This window comes from Macaca mulatta, chromosome 9 (genome assembly GCF_049350105.2).
Source record: "Macaca mulatta isolate MMU2019108-1 chromosome 9, T2T-MMU8v2.0, whole genome shotgun sequence".
Lineage (NCBI taxonomy): Eukaryota > Metazoa > Chordata > Mammalia > Primates > Cercopithecidae > Macaca > Macaca mulatta.
Genome location: NC_133414.1, coordinates 80,664,830 through 80,684,555, shown reverse-complemented (window position 1 = coordinate 80,684,555; position 19,726 = coordinate 80,664,830). Strand labels below are relative to the sequence as shown.

The window sequence follows — 19,726 nt, the reverse complement described above, 5'->3', positions numbered from 1 at the left end:
TCAGGCTCCACGTTGCTGGCTGAGACATAACTCCCGGCTTGAGCGTGCGCGAAGGGAATTACAAGTCAAGTCAAAGTGGGGACTGGAGGCAGGGTGCGGTGGCTCATGCCTGTAATTCCAACACTTTGGGAGGCCGAGGCGGGCGGATCATGAGGTCAGGAGTTCGAGACCAGGCTGGCCAACATAGTGAAACCCCGTCTCGACTAAAAATACAAAAATTAGCCGGGCATGGTGGCTCACGCCAGTAGTCCCAGCTACGCGGGAGGCTGAGGCCGGAGAATTGCGTGAACCCGGGAAGCGGAGGTTGTGGTGAGCCGAGATCGCGCCACTGCAAGTCAACCTGGGCAACAGCGAAACTCCGTCTCAAAAAAAAAAAGTGGGGACTGGAGCTTTAGAGTAGACTGGAGATACCTTAACCTCATCTGCGCACGTGGGCGGCGTCTTTAGTGACTTTTTAAACTCTAGTAAGGGAAGTACAGTTTGTTTTCCGGTAAGCCGCCCTGAGAAGATGACGTAACTCAGTTCTTCTTAGTATTATATTGACTAGATTTCCCATGGAAATGTAAAGGCATGTGTTGCGGTGCTGAGTGTACACCATGTTTTTTTATATAGGCCAGCAGTGTGCAGTAGTCTTAACCTTGACAGCCGTCCCTTGCTTTGCTGTTGCTTCCTAGTGATTTAACTTGTGACTGAGTCTCTGTTCTGAGATAAGTCAGTGGGAAGAAAGATTGTTCTTGGACTTAGGTTGTACACTACTTAGAATGAACTTTACTTGTTTGTTTCCCTGCCTTTTGATATGGAGCTCTTACAATAGCAATATTTTAGAATCGTAGGAAGCCGCGGCAGATTTGTACTCAGGTGCAAGAAGTAGTGGTCCTGGTTTACATCGCATCAGTCAGTTGCTTTCAATTTGGCATGCTCAAATCCAGAGATACATGACCAAACTCTGTTATATTCCAAAAGAGACCACCAGGATGGGAAACTTGGTCTTATTTGGTGGAACCAAGGGATGAAAACGAATAAAATTTTGGAAGGAGACTAGCTTGTTTTTTGTTGGCAAGGAGATTATTTTTAATCTATGATTTGAGAACAGAGACCAGGCCTGACGTTTCCAGGAGGCAGAATTCAGTGTAATATGTATTTCCAAGATTGTTCTGGGGCTCTGCCAGAATAGGTTTCTAAGGAGGCTACAACATGTGTCTAATTGCTTTAAATAGTATGAAAAGTTGTAGGGGGTCAGAAAGTTCAAATAGGAGCCACAGTCATCTGTCTTACTTGGTTCTGAGGTGTCACTCCTTCCATATTCTTGTAACTTATTTATTTTATTTTAAATTAAGTACATCTTTTTTACACAAGGGTGATAGACTGAGTTTTTATAACTTTTTGTTTCATAAAGTGTCTCTTTTATTTTATTTATTATTTGTTATTTTTTTTTGAGATCGAATTTTGCTTTCGTTGCCCAGGCTTGTTCTCCATTGGTCAGGCTGGTCTTAAACTCCCAACCTCAGGTGATCCGATCGCCCACCTCGGCCTCCCAAAGTGCTGGGATTATAGGCATGAGCCACCGCGTCCTGCCCTTTTATTTTTTGTAGAGACAGTCTTACTGTCACCCAAACTAGAGTGCAGTGGCATGATTATAGCTAACTGCAGCCTTGAATTCCAGGGCTCAAGCAATCCTCCCACCTCAGCCTTCTAAGTAGCTAGGAGTATAGGTGTGTGCCGCTACGTCTGGCTAATTTAAATTTTTTTTTTTTTTTTTTGAGACAGTCTTGCTGTGTCGCCCAGGCTGGAGTGCAGTGGCGCGATCTCAGCTCACTGCAACCCCTGCCTCCCGGGTTCAAGCAACTCTCCTGCCTCAGCCTCCCAAGTAGCTGGGACTACAGGTGCATGACCATGCGTGGCTAATTTTTTTTGTATTTTTAATAGAGACGAGATTTCACTGTATTAAGCCAGGGTGGTCTCCTCCTGACCTTGTGATTCGCCCTCATTGGCCTCCCAAAGTCCTGAGATTACAGGCGTGAGCCACCATGCCCAGCCTAATTTTTAAAGTTTTTCAATAGAGAAAGGGTCTTGCTATATTGCCCATGCTTGCCTGTAACTGCTGGCCTCAAACAATCCTCATGCCTTGGCCTCCCAGAGTGCTGGGATTACAGGCATGAACCACTGCACCTGGCCCTAAACTGTCTTTATATAAATTAATTTGCTCTTGTGAGATAGGCAAAGTGCAGAATTCCTGTTTTGGAGTTAAAGGCTGCAGTGAGCTATGATGATGCCTCTGTACCACAACCTGGGTGAAAAATAGAAATTGTCTCTTAAAAAAACAAAAAAATCACTGTTGTTTTACCTGGGATTTTAGCAGGAAGAAAGAAAAGAAACCCTGCTTAACATCATCAATCTGTAGATACATGGCCTTATTCTATTGGAATTGAATTTGGACTTTCTATATTATTGAGTTTGGAGCCTGTTGGAGTATCCTATGAGCTTATCCAAATCCCTTACAAAAATCTGGTTTCCAGGCCAAGTGTGTTGGCTCATGTAATCCTAGCAGTTTGGGAGGCCCAGGTGGGTGGGTTGCCTGAGCTCAGGAGTTTGAGACCAGCCTGGGCAACATGGCAAAACCCCGCCTCTACTAAACATACAAAAATTAGCTGGGTGTGGTGGTGCACACCTGTAGTCCCAGGTACTCGGGAGGCTGAGGCATGAGAATTGCTTGAACTCGGGAGTGGAGGTTTCAGTGAGCTGAGATTGTACCACTTCACTCGAACCTGGGTGATAGAGCGAGACTCTGTCTCAAAAAAAAAAAAAAAAAAAAGAAAAAATCTGTTTTACAACTGTTTGACCCACATGAGTTGAATAGTTACTAAGGGGCACTCTTCATTTTCCAAGATAGTAAAACTATTGATATATACTTGTCTCTATATATAGCTAAGAAGTGGTTTTTTAAAAAGTTTACTATTTTTATTTTTATCTCATCACAACGTGAAAGTACAAATGTCAAAATGCCTCAGAACTATATTTTTCAAAGGTGAAAATGATCTTGAAATAATCCAGAATTGATGAATTTTGCAAATGTATAAATGCCTTATTCAGTGTTTGTATTTTCCTTTTGAATTTTTTAGAAAGAGAAAAAAGAGAAGCCAAAATCTAATAAGACTGAAGAGATAGCAGAAGAGGAAGAAACTGTTTCCCCCAAAGCTAAACAAGTTAAAAAGAAAGCAGAGCCTTCTGAAGTTGACATGAATTCTCCTAAATCCAAAAAGGCAAAAAAGAAAGACGAGCCGTCTCAAAATGACATTTCTCCTAAAACCAAATGTTTGAGAAAGAAAAAGGAGCCCATTGAAAAGAAAGAGGTTTCTTCTAAAACCAAAAAAGTGACAAAAAATGAGGAGCCTTCTGAGGAAGAAATAGATGCTCCTAAGCCGAAGAAGATGAAGAAGGAAAAGGAAATGAATGGAGAAACTGGAGATAAAAGCCCCAAACTGAAGAATGGATTTCCTCATCCTGAACTTGACTGTAACCCCGGTAAAGCTGCCAGTGAAGAAAGTAACGGTGATATAGATCAGGTAAATTTTCACTTCATTGGGTAGAAGATATCTTTCATTGTTGTTTTAGATAAATAAGTAGGTAACTGCTATATGTAGCCTTTAATTGCAGGACAAAATGTGATGTGTCAGCACCTCATGGATTGGGGAATACCTTAGGCTAAGTGGAACTTCATCTTAAAAATTAGCATATGACAGGGCACGGTAGCTCAGCTAAGATGGAGCCCTGTCTTTTTTTTTTTTTTTTTAAATGGAGTCTCGCTCTGCCACCCAGGCTGGAGTGCAGTGGCATGATCTTGGCTCACTGCAACCTCTGCCTCCTGGGTTCAAGTGATTCTCCTACCTCAGCCTCCTCAGTAGCTGGGATTGCGGGCGTGTGCCATCATGCCCGGCTAATTTTTTGTATTTTTAGTAGAGGTGTGCTTTCACCATGTTCGCCAGGCTGGTCTTGAACTCCTGACCTCAGGTAATCCACCACCCCCCACCCTCAGCCTCCCAAAGTGCTGGGATTACAGGCGTGAATCTGTTCTCAGCAGACTCTGTCCTAAAAAAAAAAAAAAATGGCCGGGCGCCGTGGCTCACTCCTGTAATCCTAGCACTTTGGGAGGCTGCGGTGGGCAGATCATGAGGTCAGGAGATCCAGACCACAGTGAAACCCCATCTCTACTAAAAATACACAAAATTAGCCATGCAGGGTGGCGGGTGCCTGTAGTCTCAGGAGAATGGCATGAACCTGGGAGGCGGAGCTTGCAGTGAGCCGAGTCTCGCCACTGCACTCCAGGCTGGGCTACAGAGCGAGACTCCGTCTCAAAAAAAAAAAAAAAATTAGTGTAGTGTCACAATGCTTCCTTTACAAATAAGCAGATACTGTTTAAGCTTAGGGAGAGTCTTGGTCTGCTTATTTGCCAGTCAGTCATCAACAGAAGAGATACAGTTGTGTAAATGGGCCCTAGTTTCCCTCTGAGGGGTTTAACCAAATAAATTATTGGAATTACTGAAAAGGTTGATTGTATAAGTCCTTTTGGTTAGGCCATTAAGTAATCATCCTGGAGTTGAACAGGATGATAAAATGTCTGTCCAGAACCTAATTCTGTTACCTTTCAGAAACTCAGTCATGAAAGAAAAATACTAATTGTATTAAAAAAATTTTTTTTTAGACATGGGATCTCGCTATGTGGCCCAGGCTGGTCTAGAACTTGTGGCCTCAAGCAGTAATCCCGCCTAAGCCTCCTGAGTAGCTGGGATTACAGGCATGAGCCACCACACCCAGCTGAAAAATACTAATTCTAATAAATTTTCTTTTTCTATAGATCATGGTCAACATTTGTAATTTTTTTCCTGATTATAAAAAATATGTGATCCAGAGAAAATAGAAAATGCAGACATTTTGAAAAAAGAAAGAAATGCTTCCTGGAATTTCACCATTCATTTAGTAAATATTAATACCTGTACTTTTCAAGTGCAGAAGTAATCTTGTTCATTTTTGGTGTTTCCTTATAGTACTTTTAATATATGCATCTATTATTTTTAATCAGATTAGGATTGTACTATGCAATCTTGTATCTTGACTTCTCTGTTTCTATCTAAGCATTTTTCTCATTATGCTTAATGGTTACATAATCTTTCATATAAATGTCTTGAAGTCTACTTACTACTTTTATTGAGCATTCAGATAGATATCTTACTATCAAATAATGCCACAGTGACTGCTACCTCATAAACGTTTGTTCATTTTCTATGGATGTGTGTATACGAGAGATGCTGCTTTGGAAGAGGGCTAATGACATTTCCAACAGTGTATTGTTGTATTGTTGGTTGTGGTTATGGAGTAGATCTTAGTTGAGATCTAGTCACACATAATATACCCAGTATATATTTGCCTCAGATTTTTCTTTTGTTAAGGTTTTATAGATTTATGACAATGTTTCCTTTTCAGATCTCGATTTACCTATCAAGGTTTTTGTGTCTTTTTGGTTGATTTTTAAACTGATGTGTTTAGAAGAATTGCTTTAGGATAGCTTGTTTTGTCTCTTTCTCAAAAGGTTCTCTGTTAATTTGTGTAGGTGATTATTGATTTCTTTCTGTGGCCCTTTACTTGATAGGAAATATCTGTGGAACAAAAAGAAGGCGCTTTCTCTAATTTTCCCATATCTGAAGAAACTATTAAGCTTCTCAAAGGTAATGTTCTTGGAAATATCATATGATGTTAGAACGTATTATTTTAACAGAAGCACTCCACTGTTTTTGTTAAGATGAACCAGGATATATTCTTATTGTAGGCGGACACATGCAATCATATAATGAAGTAGGCTTGTGTATTCAGTATAGTACTATAGTAGTGATGGTTCTTCATGCCTCTTAAACAAGTGGTTAAAATTTCTTCAGGCCCTCTGTGGTGGCTCACACCTGTAATTGATTGAGGCCAGGAGTTTGAGACCTGCCTGGGTAACATAGTAACAACCTGTCCCTACAAAAAGTTTAAAAATTAGCGGGGCACATGGTGACACACATCTATAGTCCTAACTACTCCAGAGGCTGAGGAAGGAAGATCGCTTGAGCCCAGGAGTTCAAGGCTTCAGTGAACTGTGATCACACCCCTGCATGCCAGCCTGGGTGACAGAATGAAACCCTGTCTCAAAAAAAATTGTATTTAATACAATATGTATTCAGAAGTGTAATGAATAATGATGCTGGTGAAATTAAGCAATTAGGTGATGCCATGTTAATGTTTTATCTCTTTCGCTTCTGAGGCATCTCTAGGTTAATGAGCCTAATTTATAGGTGTAAACCCAGAATTCATTTAATAATCTGCTTCTGAACTAGCTGACGGACGAGTCGCAGTTACTCAAGTAGGTGCTTCCTAAATCAGGAGCAGCACAGTTGGATTGCAAAGCACCAGATTTTCACGTTTATGGATGAGACTTCAAATATTTACTGTAATTGGTGCTTTAAAGTTTGCTGATATTTTTCAGTCAAGCAGATTCATTGCTATCAGAATATTTTTGAGCCAGGTATGATGGCTTGCACATGTAATCCCAGCTGTCCATCAAGCTGAGGCAGGAGGATCACTTGAGCCTAGGAGTTCAAGGCTGCAAGTGAGTTATGATCACACCACTGTACTCCAGAGTGGGTGACAAAGCAAGACCCTGTTTCTTAAAATATATATATATTTGACCCTAACTTTGTAGATGTTGACCAGAAGGTAGAATTCCTTAATACTGCAGGACCAGAAGCATGAATAGTATACTTCAGTATGTCAGTATGGCTAATATTTTAAGAATTGTGGTGTGAGATAACACAGTTAATTTGTTCATAGGCCGAGGAGTGACCTTCCTGTTTCCTATACAAGCAAAGACTTTCCATCATGTTTACAGTGGGAAGGATTTAATTGCACAGGCACGGACAGGAACTGGGAAGACATTCTCCTTTGCCATCCCTTTGATTGAGAAACTTCATGGGGAACTGCAAGACAGGAAGAGAGGCCGTCCCCCTCAGGTAACTGTCTTAAATACAAGGGCTGTCAGTCAGCACGGGAAAAAACACCACTTGGGCATTGTGTACATACCCTACGATTTTTTATTGAGTTCTTATAGTCACCCATTCTATTTACTGTGGATCTTTATGTGAAAGTAATCCAGGATAATTCTTTTATATTTAATAATATATACAGATCATTCTCTGTATATTTCAATATTTTAATCTTTCCTACACTTTTGATCATCTATATAATTAATGCTTATCATATTTCCTTCAAACCATTAGATGTCCCCGGGGCTCATAGCTTTGGTCGAGTGTCTGACCATTTTTGCCTAGATGGAGAAAGCATTTTTAATAGAAAAGCATGAATGGAAGGAAGGGCAAGTCAGAGATGAAAAGGCCAAGCCCCCATATTAGGGTGAGTCCATTGGGCTCATTTCTAGAGAACTTGACATTTGATAGACATTAACCGCATTGAAATGACTGTGAATGCCCATGTTGTCACTTTGGCTGTGGGTTCTTGCAGTTGTCTTTCTGGTCTAACCTCACTTGCTCACTGGCCTTCCAGTGTCCATGCTCCCCTTTTGTTAATTTGTTTACTGCTGTGTCCCTAGCACACAGAATAGTGCTTGGCCAATAGTAGGTAGTCATTAAATATTTTTTAGATGAATGTATTAGGTGTTCTTTAATCATGTTAGTTTCATACCATTACCCTATTTTGAGGACCTGTAGCAGTTTTTTTTTTTTGAGATGGAGTCACGTGCTGTCGCTGAGTGGTACAATCTCAGTTCACTGTAACCTCTGCCTCCTGGGTTCAAGCGATTCTCCTACCTTAGCCTCCCAAGTATCTGGGATTACAGATGTGTACCACCATGCCTGGCTAATTTTGTATTTTTAGTAGAGGTGGGGTTTCACCATGTTGGCTAGGCTGGTCTGGAACTCCTGACCTCAAGTGGTCCGCCCACCTCAGCCTCCCAAAGTGCTGGGATTATAGGCATGAGCTACTGCACCTGGACTTTTTTTTTTTTTTTTTTTTGAGACAAAGTCTCATTTTGTTGCCTGGATTGGCAACAATAGTGCGGTGGCGCAATCTCAACCTCCGCCTCCCAGGTTTAAGTGATCCTCCCACTTCAACATCCCAAGTAGTTGGGATTACCTGTGAGCCACCACACCTGGCTCATTTGTAGTTTTAGTAGAGATAGGGTTTCACCATGTTGGCCAGGCTGGTCTTGAACTCCTGACCTCAAGTAAAGCCACTCACCTTGGCCTCCCAAAATGCTGGGATTATAGGCGTGAGCCATTGCGCCTGGCCAGCAATTTCATGTTTTTTATATATATATATAGATCAAACTCATGTTGCTCTAGGATTCAAAGCCCCTTACATTGTTGGCTTTACCTTACTTCTCTCACTTTGTTCTGCTTCAGATGTTCTCTACTGTAGAGGTTAAGACTACAGGTTTTGGAGCCCAATTGCTTGAAAGCTCTGCTCCTTCTTAGCCTTTGGGGTTTAGTCAAGTTATTTATCCTCTAATACCTAGCTCAAAAGGTTGCGAAAATTAAATCAGAATAATACATATAAAGAATTTAGTAGAGTCTAAGATCTATTAGACAAAAATATTAGCTAATGTTATCATCATCATCAGTGTTAGAACTTGTTCAAGTCGTTCTTTTCCTAGAATGCTATTCTTTAAGAACTAGATTAAGAAACAAATACTACACAGTAATTCGAATTCAATTATTTTTCTTCATCAGGTACTGGTTCTTGCACCTACAAGAGAGTTGGCAAATCAAGTAAGCAAAGACTTCAGTGACATCACAAAAAAGCTGTCAGTGGCTTGTTTTTATGGTGGAACTCCCTATGGAGGTCAATGTGAGTACATTAAAAAAGTGAGGGAAGTATAATGCCACCCATTGTTGACTACTCTTATTGGATTTCTTTTAACCTTCACATCTGGCTTCTCTACATGGGATAGTCGTTTATGGGGATTTTCTTTTGCCATGGTTTAAACATGGTCAAGAACATGGTCCTGCATGATGATAGGCAAATCTTGTATATGGTTCTTAGTACTTTTATCTATTTATATTTATCTAGGGGCTACAAAGGTAACTTATTGAACCCAGAAAAACAGTCCATTTGGGCTCTAGGAAATAGGAAGTCAGAATTCAAGGTTACTCTTGTCTGTTAGGACCTTGGGTCTGTCCCTCTTTCTGCATGGTTGCTTCTTTCTTGATGTATGCAGGCTTTCTTTCCTTGGGGCTCAACGGCCAGATGTTAGAGTCTCTGCTCTTGTATTCCATTACTTCCCAGTTCAAGGCCTTGGAGCTTTATTATTAGAGCGGATGTATAAATTAGGAAGGGATTTAAGGAATTAAAAAAAATCATAGTTTTGGCTGGGCGCAGTGGCTCATGCCTGTAATCCCAGCACTTTGGGAGGCTGAGGTGGGTGGATCACAAGGTCAGGAGATTGAGACCATCTGGGTAACATGGTGAAACCCCGTCTCTACTAAAAATACAAAAAATTAGTCAGGCTTGGTGGCAGGCACCTGTCGTCCCAGCTACTCAGGAGGCTGAGGCAGAGAATGGTGTGAACCCAGGAGGCGGAGCTTGCAGTGAGCCGAGATCGCGCCACTGCACTCCAGCCTGGGTGACAGAGTGAGACTCTGTCTCAAAAACAAAAAAATTCATAGTTTCGGCACACAGTCTTACGGCTATTTCTTTTCAGCTTTGGCAGAATGAATATAGGGTTTGGCACCAGAAAAGCTTGAATCTAGACTCTGCTCACAGAGTAGCTGTTGTGTTCGAGTTGCTTAATTTTTCTGTGCTTTAGTTTCCTCATCTATAGAAAAAGATTACTAAACCTACCCTGCAGGGATGTTGTGAGGATTGGGTTGGATAATGTATATAAAGTGCCTAGTATTATCCATAGACTGCAACAGCAGTTCAGTACAAAGCTAAATTATTATTACCATCTCATCGCAGTTATATTGAGCTTCATTTTTCCAAATGTCTTTATATATCCTTGGTCTATTTGCTGTTTCATTATGTCTCATCCTCCCTATACCTGTTTACTTTATAGAAAGTTCCTATTTCTGTTAGATTCTTATTCGTACTCTGCGAAACCTTGATACTTTCCTCCAGCCAAGGAAGTAATTTCTTTCTTTTTTTGTCTTGAGACAGAGTCTCGCTGTGTCGCCTAGGCTGGAGTGCAGTGGTGCAATCTTGGCTCACTGCAACCTCCGCCTCCCGGGTTCAAGTGATTCTTCTGCCTCAGCCTCCCGAGTAGCTGGGACTACAGGCGCGTGCCACCACGCCTGGCTAATTTCTGTATTTTTAGTAGAGACGTGGTTTCACCATATTGGCCAGGCTGGTATCGAACTCCTGACCTTGTGATCTGCCAGCCTCAGCCTTCCAAAGTGCTGGGATTACAGGCGTGAGCCACCACACCCGGCTGGAAGTAATTTCTTTCCTGGTGCTATGGTCCTCCAGCAGTGTACATTTCTTCCTTTTCTTCCCTTCCCTTTCCCCTTCCCCTTCCCCTTCCCCTGTCCTTTCTCACTCACTCTGTGGCCCAGGCTGGAGTGCAGTGGCGTGATCTCGGCTCACTGCACCCGGGTTCAAGTGATTCTCCTGCCTCAGCCTCCCAAGTAGCTGGGATTACAGGCACCCGCCACTGCGCCTGGTTAATTTTTGTAGTTTTAGTAGAGATTGGGTTTCACCATGTTAGCCAGGCTGGTCTTGAACTCCTGACCTCATGATCCACCCACCTTGGTCTCCCAAAGTGCTGAGATTACAGACGTGAGCCACCACGCCCGGCTGCATATTTCTTTTATGTCACTTTATACACTAGATGGTCACTTCAAATATTTACTATAATTGGATGGTTTAAATTTTGTTGATATTTTTCACTTCGAATGTTTTTCCCACTAGATTAGGAGTGTCGTGAGTATCTTTATCATTATTAATTACTTAGCATATTACTTTGTACTTGCAGGTATTTAACAAATATTTTAGAATAACAATACAGTTAACGGTGGTACCCCAGACCGATAAAAACCCAGAAAATCTTGTCATTGTTTTTTATAGTTGAACGCATGAGGAATGGGATTGATATCCTGGTTGGAACACCAGGTCGTATCAAAGACCACATACAGAGTGGCAAACTAGATCTCACCAAACTTAAGCATGTTGTCCTGGATGAAGTGGACCAGATGTTGGATATGGGATTTGCTGATCAAGTGGAAGAGATTCTAAGTGTGGCGTACAAGAAAGGTAATCCACAAATTCAAGAAGCTGATAAAAAAGACCAAAGGAAGGGTGGTAACTAAATAATTGTCTTTATTTATTTATTTATTTTGAGGCAGAATTTCACTGTCTCACTCTGTTGCCCAGCCTGGAGTGCAGTGGCATAGTCTTGGCTCACTGTAACCTCTGTCTCCTGGGTTCAAGTGACTCCCGTGCCTCAGCCACCCGAGTAGCTGGGATTACAGGCACCCGCCACCACGCCTGGCTAATTTTCGTATTTTTAGTAGAGATGGAGTTTCACCATATTGCCCAGGCTGGTCTCAAACTCCCAGCCCCAAGTGATCTGCCTGCGTCACCCTCCCAAAGTGCTGGGATTAGAGCATGAGCCACTGCGCCTGGCCTGGTGACTAAGTAGTTTTCTAAGAGATGAATAAACCCTTGGGAAATTGGAAGGGGGCTTATTTTATCTAGAAATTTTGATTAAAAAAAAAAAAAGTCATTACTCTGGGATTAAAGCTGGTGAGGAAAAAAAAAGTCATGATTTATCATATAACCACAATGGGGAAGACTTGGGAAAGTAAAAGAAGAAAAATATCATCATCTGTCATCTTGGTGTGGTCTACTTTTGTTGTATTCCTGAAGTTTTGCATTTTATTGTATATATGTTGATTATACTCTGACTATACATATAAAAATTCAGAAAAAATACTGTATGAAGTGGTTGGCCATGATTTAATTCTACTTTCTGCCTATTTTGATTTTTTATTCAATATAAATAATTCTGTTTAGCCACTTTTATATGGGTAGCTTCTCACCTCAATATCTGGAATTGGCTTTTTTTTTTTTTTTTTTTCCTTTTGAGACAGGGTCTAAATCTTTCACCCAGGCTGGAGTGCAGTGGTGGGATCTTGCCTCATTGCAGCCTCCACCTTCCAGGTTCAAGCGATCCTCCAAGTAGCTGGGACTATAGGCATGCGCCACCATGCCCAGCTAATTTTTCTGTTTTTTGTAGTGATGGGTTTCACCATGCTGTCCAGGCTGGTCTCGAACTCTTGGGCTCAAGTGATCCTCCCTCCCACTTTGGCCTCCCAAAGTGCTGGGATTACAGATGTGATCTACCACAGCCGCCCTTTTTTTATTTTTAAGATAGGCCCTCACCCTGTCACTCAGGCTGGAGTACAGTGGCACCATCATAGCTCACTGCGTCCCTGAACTTCTGGGCCTCAGCTTCCTGAGTAGCTAGGGCTACGGGGGTGTACCACCATGCCTGGCTAATGTTTTTATTATGCATAGAGACAGGGTGTCACTGTGTTGCCCAGGCTTGTCTTGATTCCTGGCCTCAAGTGATCCTCCTGCCTCTACCTCTGAAAGCATTGGAATTACAGGCATGAGCCACTGTGCCTGGCCTGGAATTGGTTCTTTAGGATAGATTTCCAGAAGTGGAATTACTGAACTTAAAAGTGTAAATAATTCATGCTCCTCAATATACATTGTCAGATTCTCTCCAGAAGGGTTTGACCACACTTCTATTTGGAATGTTTGAGAATGTGATGTCACTCTTAAGTAGAATTGAATAAACAAAAATAGTAGCTGGACTCAATGATTGGACAAGAATTCTAAATTCATAAAATATTAAGAATAGAAATCTTAGAATATATTTCGTTTGTAATTCAAAGCCTAAATGGTCAGAAAGCAAAATAACTTTCAAGTACTTTCACTATTTTAAGGATCTTTTAGATAAATTACCTAGTGGTTTCTTTGCCCATTGGGAAACCTCTGTCTTCCAGTTTTGTGTCCTCAGTACCTGACTTGCCTCAGGTGGTTGCTGGTGAACATTGATGGACTGTGGAAGTGTTAGGTTAGGTGGAATACTATGTAGGCTTGTTTGGATTATTCATACTGACTTTTTTTTTCCCCTCCTCAAAGATTCTGAAGACAATCCCCAAACATTGCTTTTTTCTGCAACTTGCCCTCATTGGGTATTTAATGTTGCCAAGAAATACATGAAATCTACATATGAACAGGTGGACCTGATTGGTAAAAAGACTCAAAAAACGGCAATAACTGTGGAGGTAAATTATTTACTTAGTTGCCAGAATATAAAATTGTATATTATTATTTTCTTGTCTGTTAGTATTAAGACTGGCAAATACTGTTTTTCCGGATAAATACTAAATCCATGTGAAAAGCCAAGGAAAGATATTTCTATTTGAGCTATATATGAGATCTGTGTTTTTATTTTTAGTTTTTGTTTTTTGAGATGGAGTCTCGCTCTGTCGCCAGGCTGGAGTGCAGTGGCGCGATCTCTGCTCACTGCAACCTCTACCTCCTGGATTCTCCTGCCGAAGCCTCCCTAGTGGCTGGGACTACAGGTGTGCGCCACCACACCCAGCTTAATTTTTGTATTTTTAGTAGAGATAGGGTTTCACTATGTTGGCCAGGATAGTCTCAATCTCTTGACCTTGTGATCCGCCCACCTCGGCCTCCCAAAGTGCTGGGATTACAGGTGTGAGCCACCATGCCCGGCCCAATATCTGTGTTTTTAAAATTTCATCATGTGATGGCCTCATTTCATTTCAGAATAATTTGGAACTTAAATCTATCTGAATTATGTAAACGTAAATCACACAATTTAAACATTAGAGGGCAGCAGAGAAACCTAGTGCTTTGGGTTTAAGCTTAAAAGTGTTGAAGTTTAAAATTTCACTTTTGATTCTGATACCTAGATGAATTAATTTCACTGAGGAACAGACCTGGATATTAATCTACAGATTGGATTCTTAAGTAAATGAAAGGGCAAAACATACAGAAACTTGTTGGTTATTTGGTTTCCTGTAGAAAGCTAGGGAATGGCATTTCCTTTCCAGCATTTTCCTGGTTGTCAGAAAATAAAGTTAGGTGCTCCTTAGAGAAAGGGGAAAGGCATGGGGAGATGGGCAGATCATGTTGCTTTCTGCTTTAATGACTTATTTAGGTTTTTTTCTCTCTGCAGTGGTGGCTGCAGATAGCTCTTATCAGGCTTGAGTAGTTGTTTCCAGGAGCAAGACATTAGAACATTAGTGTTGTGCTCATTGATCATTGTGTTGTGATTTTAGTTTCCAGCAAAGCTTTACTAACTAGATGTTTTTTTTCTTCTTCTTATATAAGCATCTGGCTATTAAGTGCCACTGGACTCAGAGGGCAGCAGTTATTGGGGATGTCATCCGAGTATATAGTGGTCATCAAGGACGCACTATCATCTTTTGTGAAACCAAGAAAGAAGCCCAGGAGCTGTCCCAGAATTCAGCTATAAAGCAGGTTGGTCCTTCCCCTTATGCCAGCAAAGCTGGGGATATCAACAAATCTTCACCTTGGGCATATTTGCTCTTGGTCTAATTTTCATTCATTCAGTGAATACCAGTTTAGTTTCTTTTAGTTTAGAAATGAGAGGAAGCTACTTTTTTTTTTTTTTTTTAATTGAGGCAGAGTCTCACTCTGTTACCCAGGCTGGAGTTCAGTGGTGTGATCTGGGCTCTCTGCTTCCCTGAGTTCAAGTGATTCTCCCACTTCAGCCTCCCAAGTAGCTGGGGTTACAGGTGGGTACCACCACGCCTGGTTAATTTTTTTTTTCTTTTTTTTTTTTGAGATGGAGTCTCGCTTCTTTGCCCAGGCTGGACTGCAATGGTGCGATCTTGGCTCACTGAAACCTCCACCTCCTGGGTTCAAGCGATTCTCCTGCCTCAGCCTCCTGAGTAGCTGGGATTACAGGCATGTGCCAGCGCACCCAGCTAGTTTTTGTATTTTTTAGCAGAGATGGGGTTTCACCATGTTGGCCAGGTTGGTCTTGAACTCCTGACCTCAAGTGATCCACCTGCCTTGGCTGCTCAAAATGCTGGGATTATAGGCATGAGCCGAGCCACTGCACCTGGCCAATTTTTTGTTTGTTTGTTTTGGAGACAGGTTCTCACTTCCTTTGCCCAGGCTGAAGTGAAGTGCACTGGCGTGATCTTGGCTCACTGTAGCCTCAACCTCCAGGTAGCATGCACTACCATACCTGACTTTTTTTTCTGGATGGTGTTTTATTGTTGATATAATTCATGTGCCACATATTACCATTTTAAAATGTACAGTTCAGTGGCTTTTAGCATAATCATGAGGTTGTGCCATAGTCACTACTATCTAATTGGTAAGACTTTTTTTTTTATCATCAACTTTTAGGTTCAAGGGTACATGTGAGGATGGGCAGGTTTGTTACATAGGTAAACGCAAGCAAAGATGGCTTGCTGCACAGATCATCCCATAACCTATGTATTAAGCCCAGCATTTATTAGCTGTTCTACCTGATGCTCTCCTATCCACCCTCCACTAACTTTATTTTATTTTATTTTTTTATTTCTAGTAGAGACCGAGTCTTGCCATATTGCCCAGGCTGGTCTCAAACCCCAGGCTCAAGCAGTCTACCTGTTTGGGCCTCCCAAAGTGCATGAGCCACTGCACCTGGCCTCACTTCTTTCTGATAATTAGAGTGTACATGTTAGAGCTCTTAATCTGTCATGGCATCTCACTGTACAAATGAGGAAAGGGTGGCTCAGACCTAAGGTTACACTGACAAAATAGGTTTGATCACTCTTCTGTCATATTCTCAACTTCAATAAGTAAAGTTGGATACAGTTGGAATTGATGACTGAGGATCTTGAAATAATATTGAGGCTTATCCATTCAAGACACATTTTCCCCTTTGTAATGTTTTCAACAGGCATATCACCAAAATATGAATGTCTTTTACAGGCCTAATTGATTATGAGAAAAAGTACTTGTGTTGTTGGAGCTGGTGTTCTTACATCCGTTTATTTATTGGCAGGATGCCCAGTCATTGCATGGAGACATTCCACAGAAGCAAAGGGAAATCACCCTGAAAGGTTTTAGAAATGGTAGTTTTGGAGTTCTGGTGGCAACCAATGTTGCTGCACGTGGGTTAGACATCCCTGAGGTTGATTTGGTTATACAAAGCTCTCCACCAAAGGTATGTACTTTATGCTTAGATTTTATTTTGTTTCTTTTGGGTATTAAAACAAATGGGAAATTGTACTATTTACTTTGATATAATTAGTATATAGCTATCTTTTGAGTGCTGGGATGCTAAAGGTGATTTTGAGAATGAACCTGTTATAAGACACCCCCCTCAGAACTGACACTTGAATAGAAGTGCAATCAGCAGACAGAGGTTCAAAAGGTGACTTTGGGATATAGTGTGATTTTTGAGCCAAACCTTGAAGATGGGTGGAAGGACTTAGATGGGATAGGGGTAAGTAAGATAGATAAATGCATGAGTCTAGAGGACAGGGGAGAGAAAGGGCTTGTAATTAACCTCTGTGGTTAGAGATGCTTAGGTTTGTGAGTTATAGGAACCTCTCAAGGAGGATCCTGAAGCATAGTTTACTTGATGTGGATAGTTTTCTTGTAAATAAAGGTTGTTCTAAAGGTATTCCAGTCACTTCCAACATGAAGACCCCATAATCTCACCCAAATTGGCAAATCCCCTATGGTTAGAGGCTACTTACAACAATGGGGAAAAATAACTGAAGACTGTGAATTCACCAGTTCTTAAAAAGGAAGTCCTGCCGGGCACGGTGGCTCACGCCTGTAATCCCAGCACTTTGGGAGGCCAAGGCAGGTGGATCACGAGGTCAGGAGATCGAGACCATCCTGGCTAACACGGTGACACCCCGTCTCTACTAAAAATACAAAAAATTAGCCAGGCGTGGTGGCAAGCGCCTGTAGTCCCAGCTACTCAGGAGGCTGAGACGGGAGAATGACGTGAACCCGGGAGGCGGAGCTTGCAGTGAGCTGAGATTGCGCCACTGCACTCCAGCGTGGACTACAGAGCGAGACTCCGTCTCAAAAAAAAAAAAAAGGAAGAAAAGGAAGTCCTATGAGTGTGTGGTATAAACATTGTTTCATGAGCCTTTAGACTTTTTGATATGGTAGCCCCTAGCTGTGTTGAGCACTTGAAATGTGGGTGATCTGAATTGATCTGTAAAATACAAGTGTAAAATACATACTGCATAACTTTTCATTATGCGGTCTGAATTTTGAAGACTTATGAAAGAATATAAAATATTGCATTGGTACCCTGGTTTGTATAGATAGTATACTGAAATGATAAGACTTGGATATATTGACTGGTGTGGTGGCTCATGCCTGTAATCCTAGCACTTTGGGAGGCTGAGGCAAACGGATCACTTAAGGTCAGGAGTTCGAGACCAGCCTGGCCAACATGGTGAAACTCTGTGAAACCCTGTCTCTATTAAAAATTCAAAAACTAGCCAGGCCTGATGTCGGGTGTCTGTTGTCGCATCTACTTGGGAGGCTGAGGCAGCAGAATCACTTGAATCTGGAAGGCGGAGGTTGCAGTGAGCTGAGATTATGCCATTGCATTCCAGCCTGAGTGACAGAGCGAGACTCTCTCTCAAAAGAAAAAAAAAAGACTTGATATATTGAGTTAAAATACATTAAACTTCTTAAAGAAATCTTTTCAGTGTGTCTACTGGAAGATTGAAAATTGGAATTACATATATGCCTCTAATGGACAAGCACTATTTAGACAATGCTCTTTGTAAATTTGCCTATAGGACAGGGACCACTGTTCTAGAAGCTTTAAAAATTGCCGGAGGTCAACCGGGCGCGGTGGCTCATGCCTGTAATCACAACACTTTGGGAGGCCGAGGCAGGTGGATCACGAGGTCAGGAGTTTGAGGCCAGCCTGACCAACATGGTGAAACCCTGTCTCTACTAAAAATACAAAAAAAATTAGCCAGGTATGGTGGCGCGTGCCTGTAATGCCAGCTACTCAGGAGACTGAGGCAGGAGAATTGCTTGAATCTGGGAGGTGGAGGTTGCAGTGAGCTGAGATTGCGCCACTGCACTCCAGCCTGAGCAACAGAGAAAGACTCTGTCTCAAAAAAAAAAAAAAAAAAAAAAATTGCCAGAGGTTTTTAAATTGAAGTGCTAAGGGACCTTCTCCCTCATGCCCCCAGGCTTATAACCACAATTGCTAGTGTTCACTGACCTGCATAGGCTACTCAGGTGTTTGTCTCTCTTTTTTGGTTTAGTGTTATTTATGTATTTTACTTCAATAGGATGTAGAGTCCTACATTCATCGATCCGGGCGGACTGGCAGAGCTGGAAGGACGGGGGTGTGCATCTGCTTTTATCAACACAAGGAAGAATATCAATTAGTACAAGTGGAGCAAAAAGCGGTACAACTATTCTTACCTTTCATTAAGCAAATGTTGAATTCTAAAGTCAGTCTTTAGTTTCTTCGATTTTTCTCCACTTTAAAATATTTTTATTTCTAGTGTGTGGCAATGACTGAAAGCTTACTGTTAAGTACATATGTTGTCCTGTGATAAAAGGCCCATTCTGAAGTAACTTTGCATTTGAAAACAGTGGTTTTGTTTTCATATGTTTGAAAGGCAGTTTTCAGACAATGATAATATGAACCAGAGATAATTAAGATTGAGGGGCTATAGGAATTGCTTGAAAATCAAATGAATTTGGGCATGTCAAAAGGATAAAGGGGAGAAGAGACTAATTTTTCCTCCAGAAGAATTGGAATAGTGTGTGTAGATTCTTGCCCCTTCAGGAGCTTAACTCATCTCCTTCCTCTTGAGTGGACTGCACTCAGGGACTTGCTTTCAAAGAATAGAGTAAGGTGGGAAGTGAGGACTTTACCGTGGAGAGATGAACAAACACTACCTGGGCCCACTGATTGTGGGTCACGTCATCAGTGATAGGCACATAGGCATGTGCCCCGATAAGAGGTGGTGAGGCGAGCATTCACGCCGGGTATTCCTCCCCCAAGTATATAACCCTGAGCATGAGGAAAACACCAGACAACCTCAAATGGAGGGACATTCTACAGAACTGTTGACCAGCACTCCTTAAAACTTTCAATCATGAAAAACAAGGAAAGAAGGAAAGACAGACATGGAATAAAGTCTGGGGTTTGGTTAATAGTTTAGCAATGTTGGTTTCTTAGTTGAAACAAATATACCTTAACAGTGTAAGATGTTAACAGTAGCAGAAACCTGGAGCTCTCTGAACTGTCTTTGTAGCTTTTCTGTAAATCTATAATTGAAAATTCATTTTTTAAGGTAATAAATACATTTGGCCTATATTTAAAAAATTAGGGAACTACTTTATCTTATTGGAAACAATTGATGGCCATTGTACATTAAACTGTGGTTCATTTTCCTGTAGGGAATTAAGTTCAAACGAATAGGTGTTCCTTCTGCAACAGAAATAATAAAAGCTTCCAGCAAAGATGCCATCAGGTATGTCCCCTACCACTGCTATGGTCTGTTTTAGTGTTTGTTCAAATACTGCATGTCTTTGTACAGTAATAAGATTTGACTTTTTAAAAATTTATTTTTTAAATTTTTGAGACAGGGTCTGACTATGTTGCCCAGGCTGTTCTCAAACT

At 41.4% G+C, this 19,726-nt stretch overlaps 1 protein-coding gene across 1 annotated transcript in view; it reads left to right on the top strand.

Moving 5' to 3' along the window:
* The window catches only part of DDX21 (DExD-box helicase 21), a 30,284-nt gene that overhangs the window by 503 nt on the left and 10,055 nt on the right, over nucleotides 1-19,726 (top strand). The window contains exons 2-11 of the mRNA XM_001110939.5: nucleotides 3,120-3,563; nucleotides 5,645-5,720; nucleotides 6,859-7,037; nucleotides 8,772-8,889; nucleotides 11,104-11,289; nucleotides 13,189-13,334; nucleotides 14,410-14,559; nucleotides 16,103-16,264; nucleotides 18,381-18,500; nucleotides 19,504-19,577. Of these exons, the coding sequence (XP_001110939.2) occupies nucleotides 3,120-3,563; nucleotides 5,645-5,720; nucleotides 6,859-7,037; nucleotides 8,772-8,889; nucleotides 11,104-11,289; nucleotides 13,189-13,334; nucleotides 14,410-14,559; nucleotides 16,103-16,264; nucleotides 18,381-18,500; nucleotides 19,504-19,577 (1,655 nt within the window). The remainder of the gene's footprint in view (nucleotides 1-3,119; nucleotides 3,564-5,644; nucleotides 5,721-6,858; nucleotides 7,038-8,771; nucleotides 8,890-11,103; nucleotides 11,290-13,188; nucleotides 13,335-14,409; nucleotides 14,560-16,102; nucleotides 16,265-18,380; nucleotides 18,501-19,503; nucleotides 19,578-19,726) is intronic.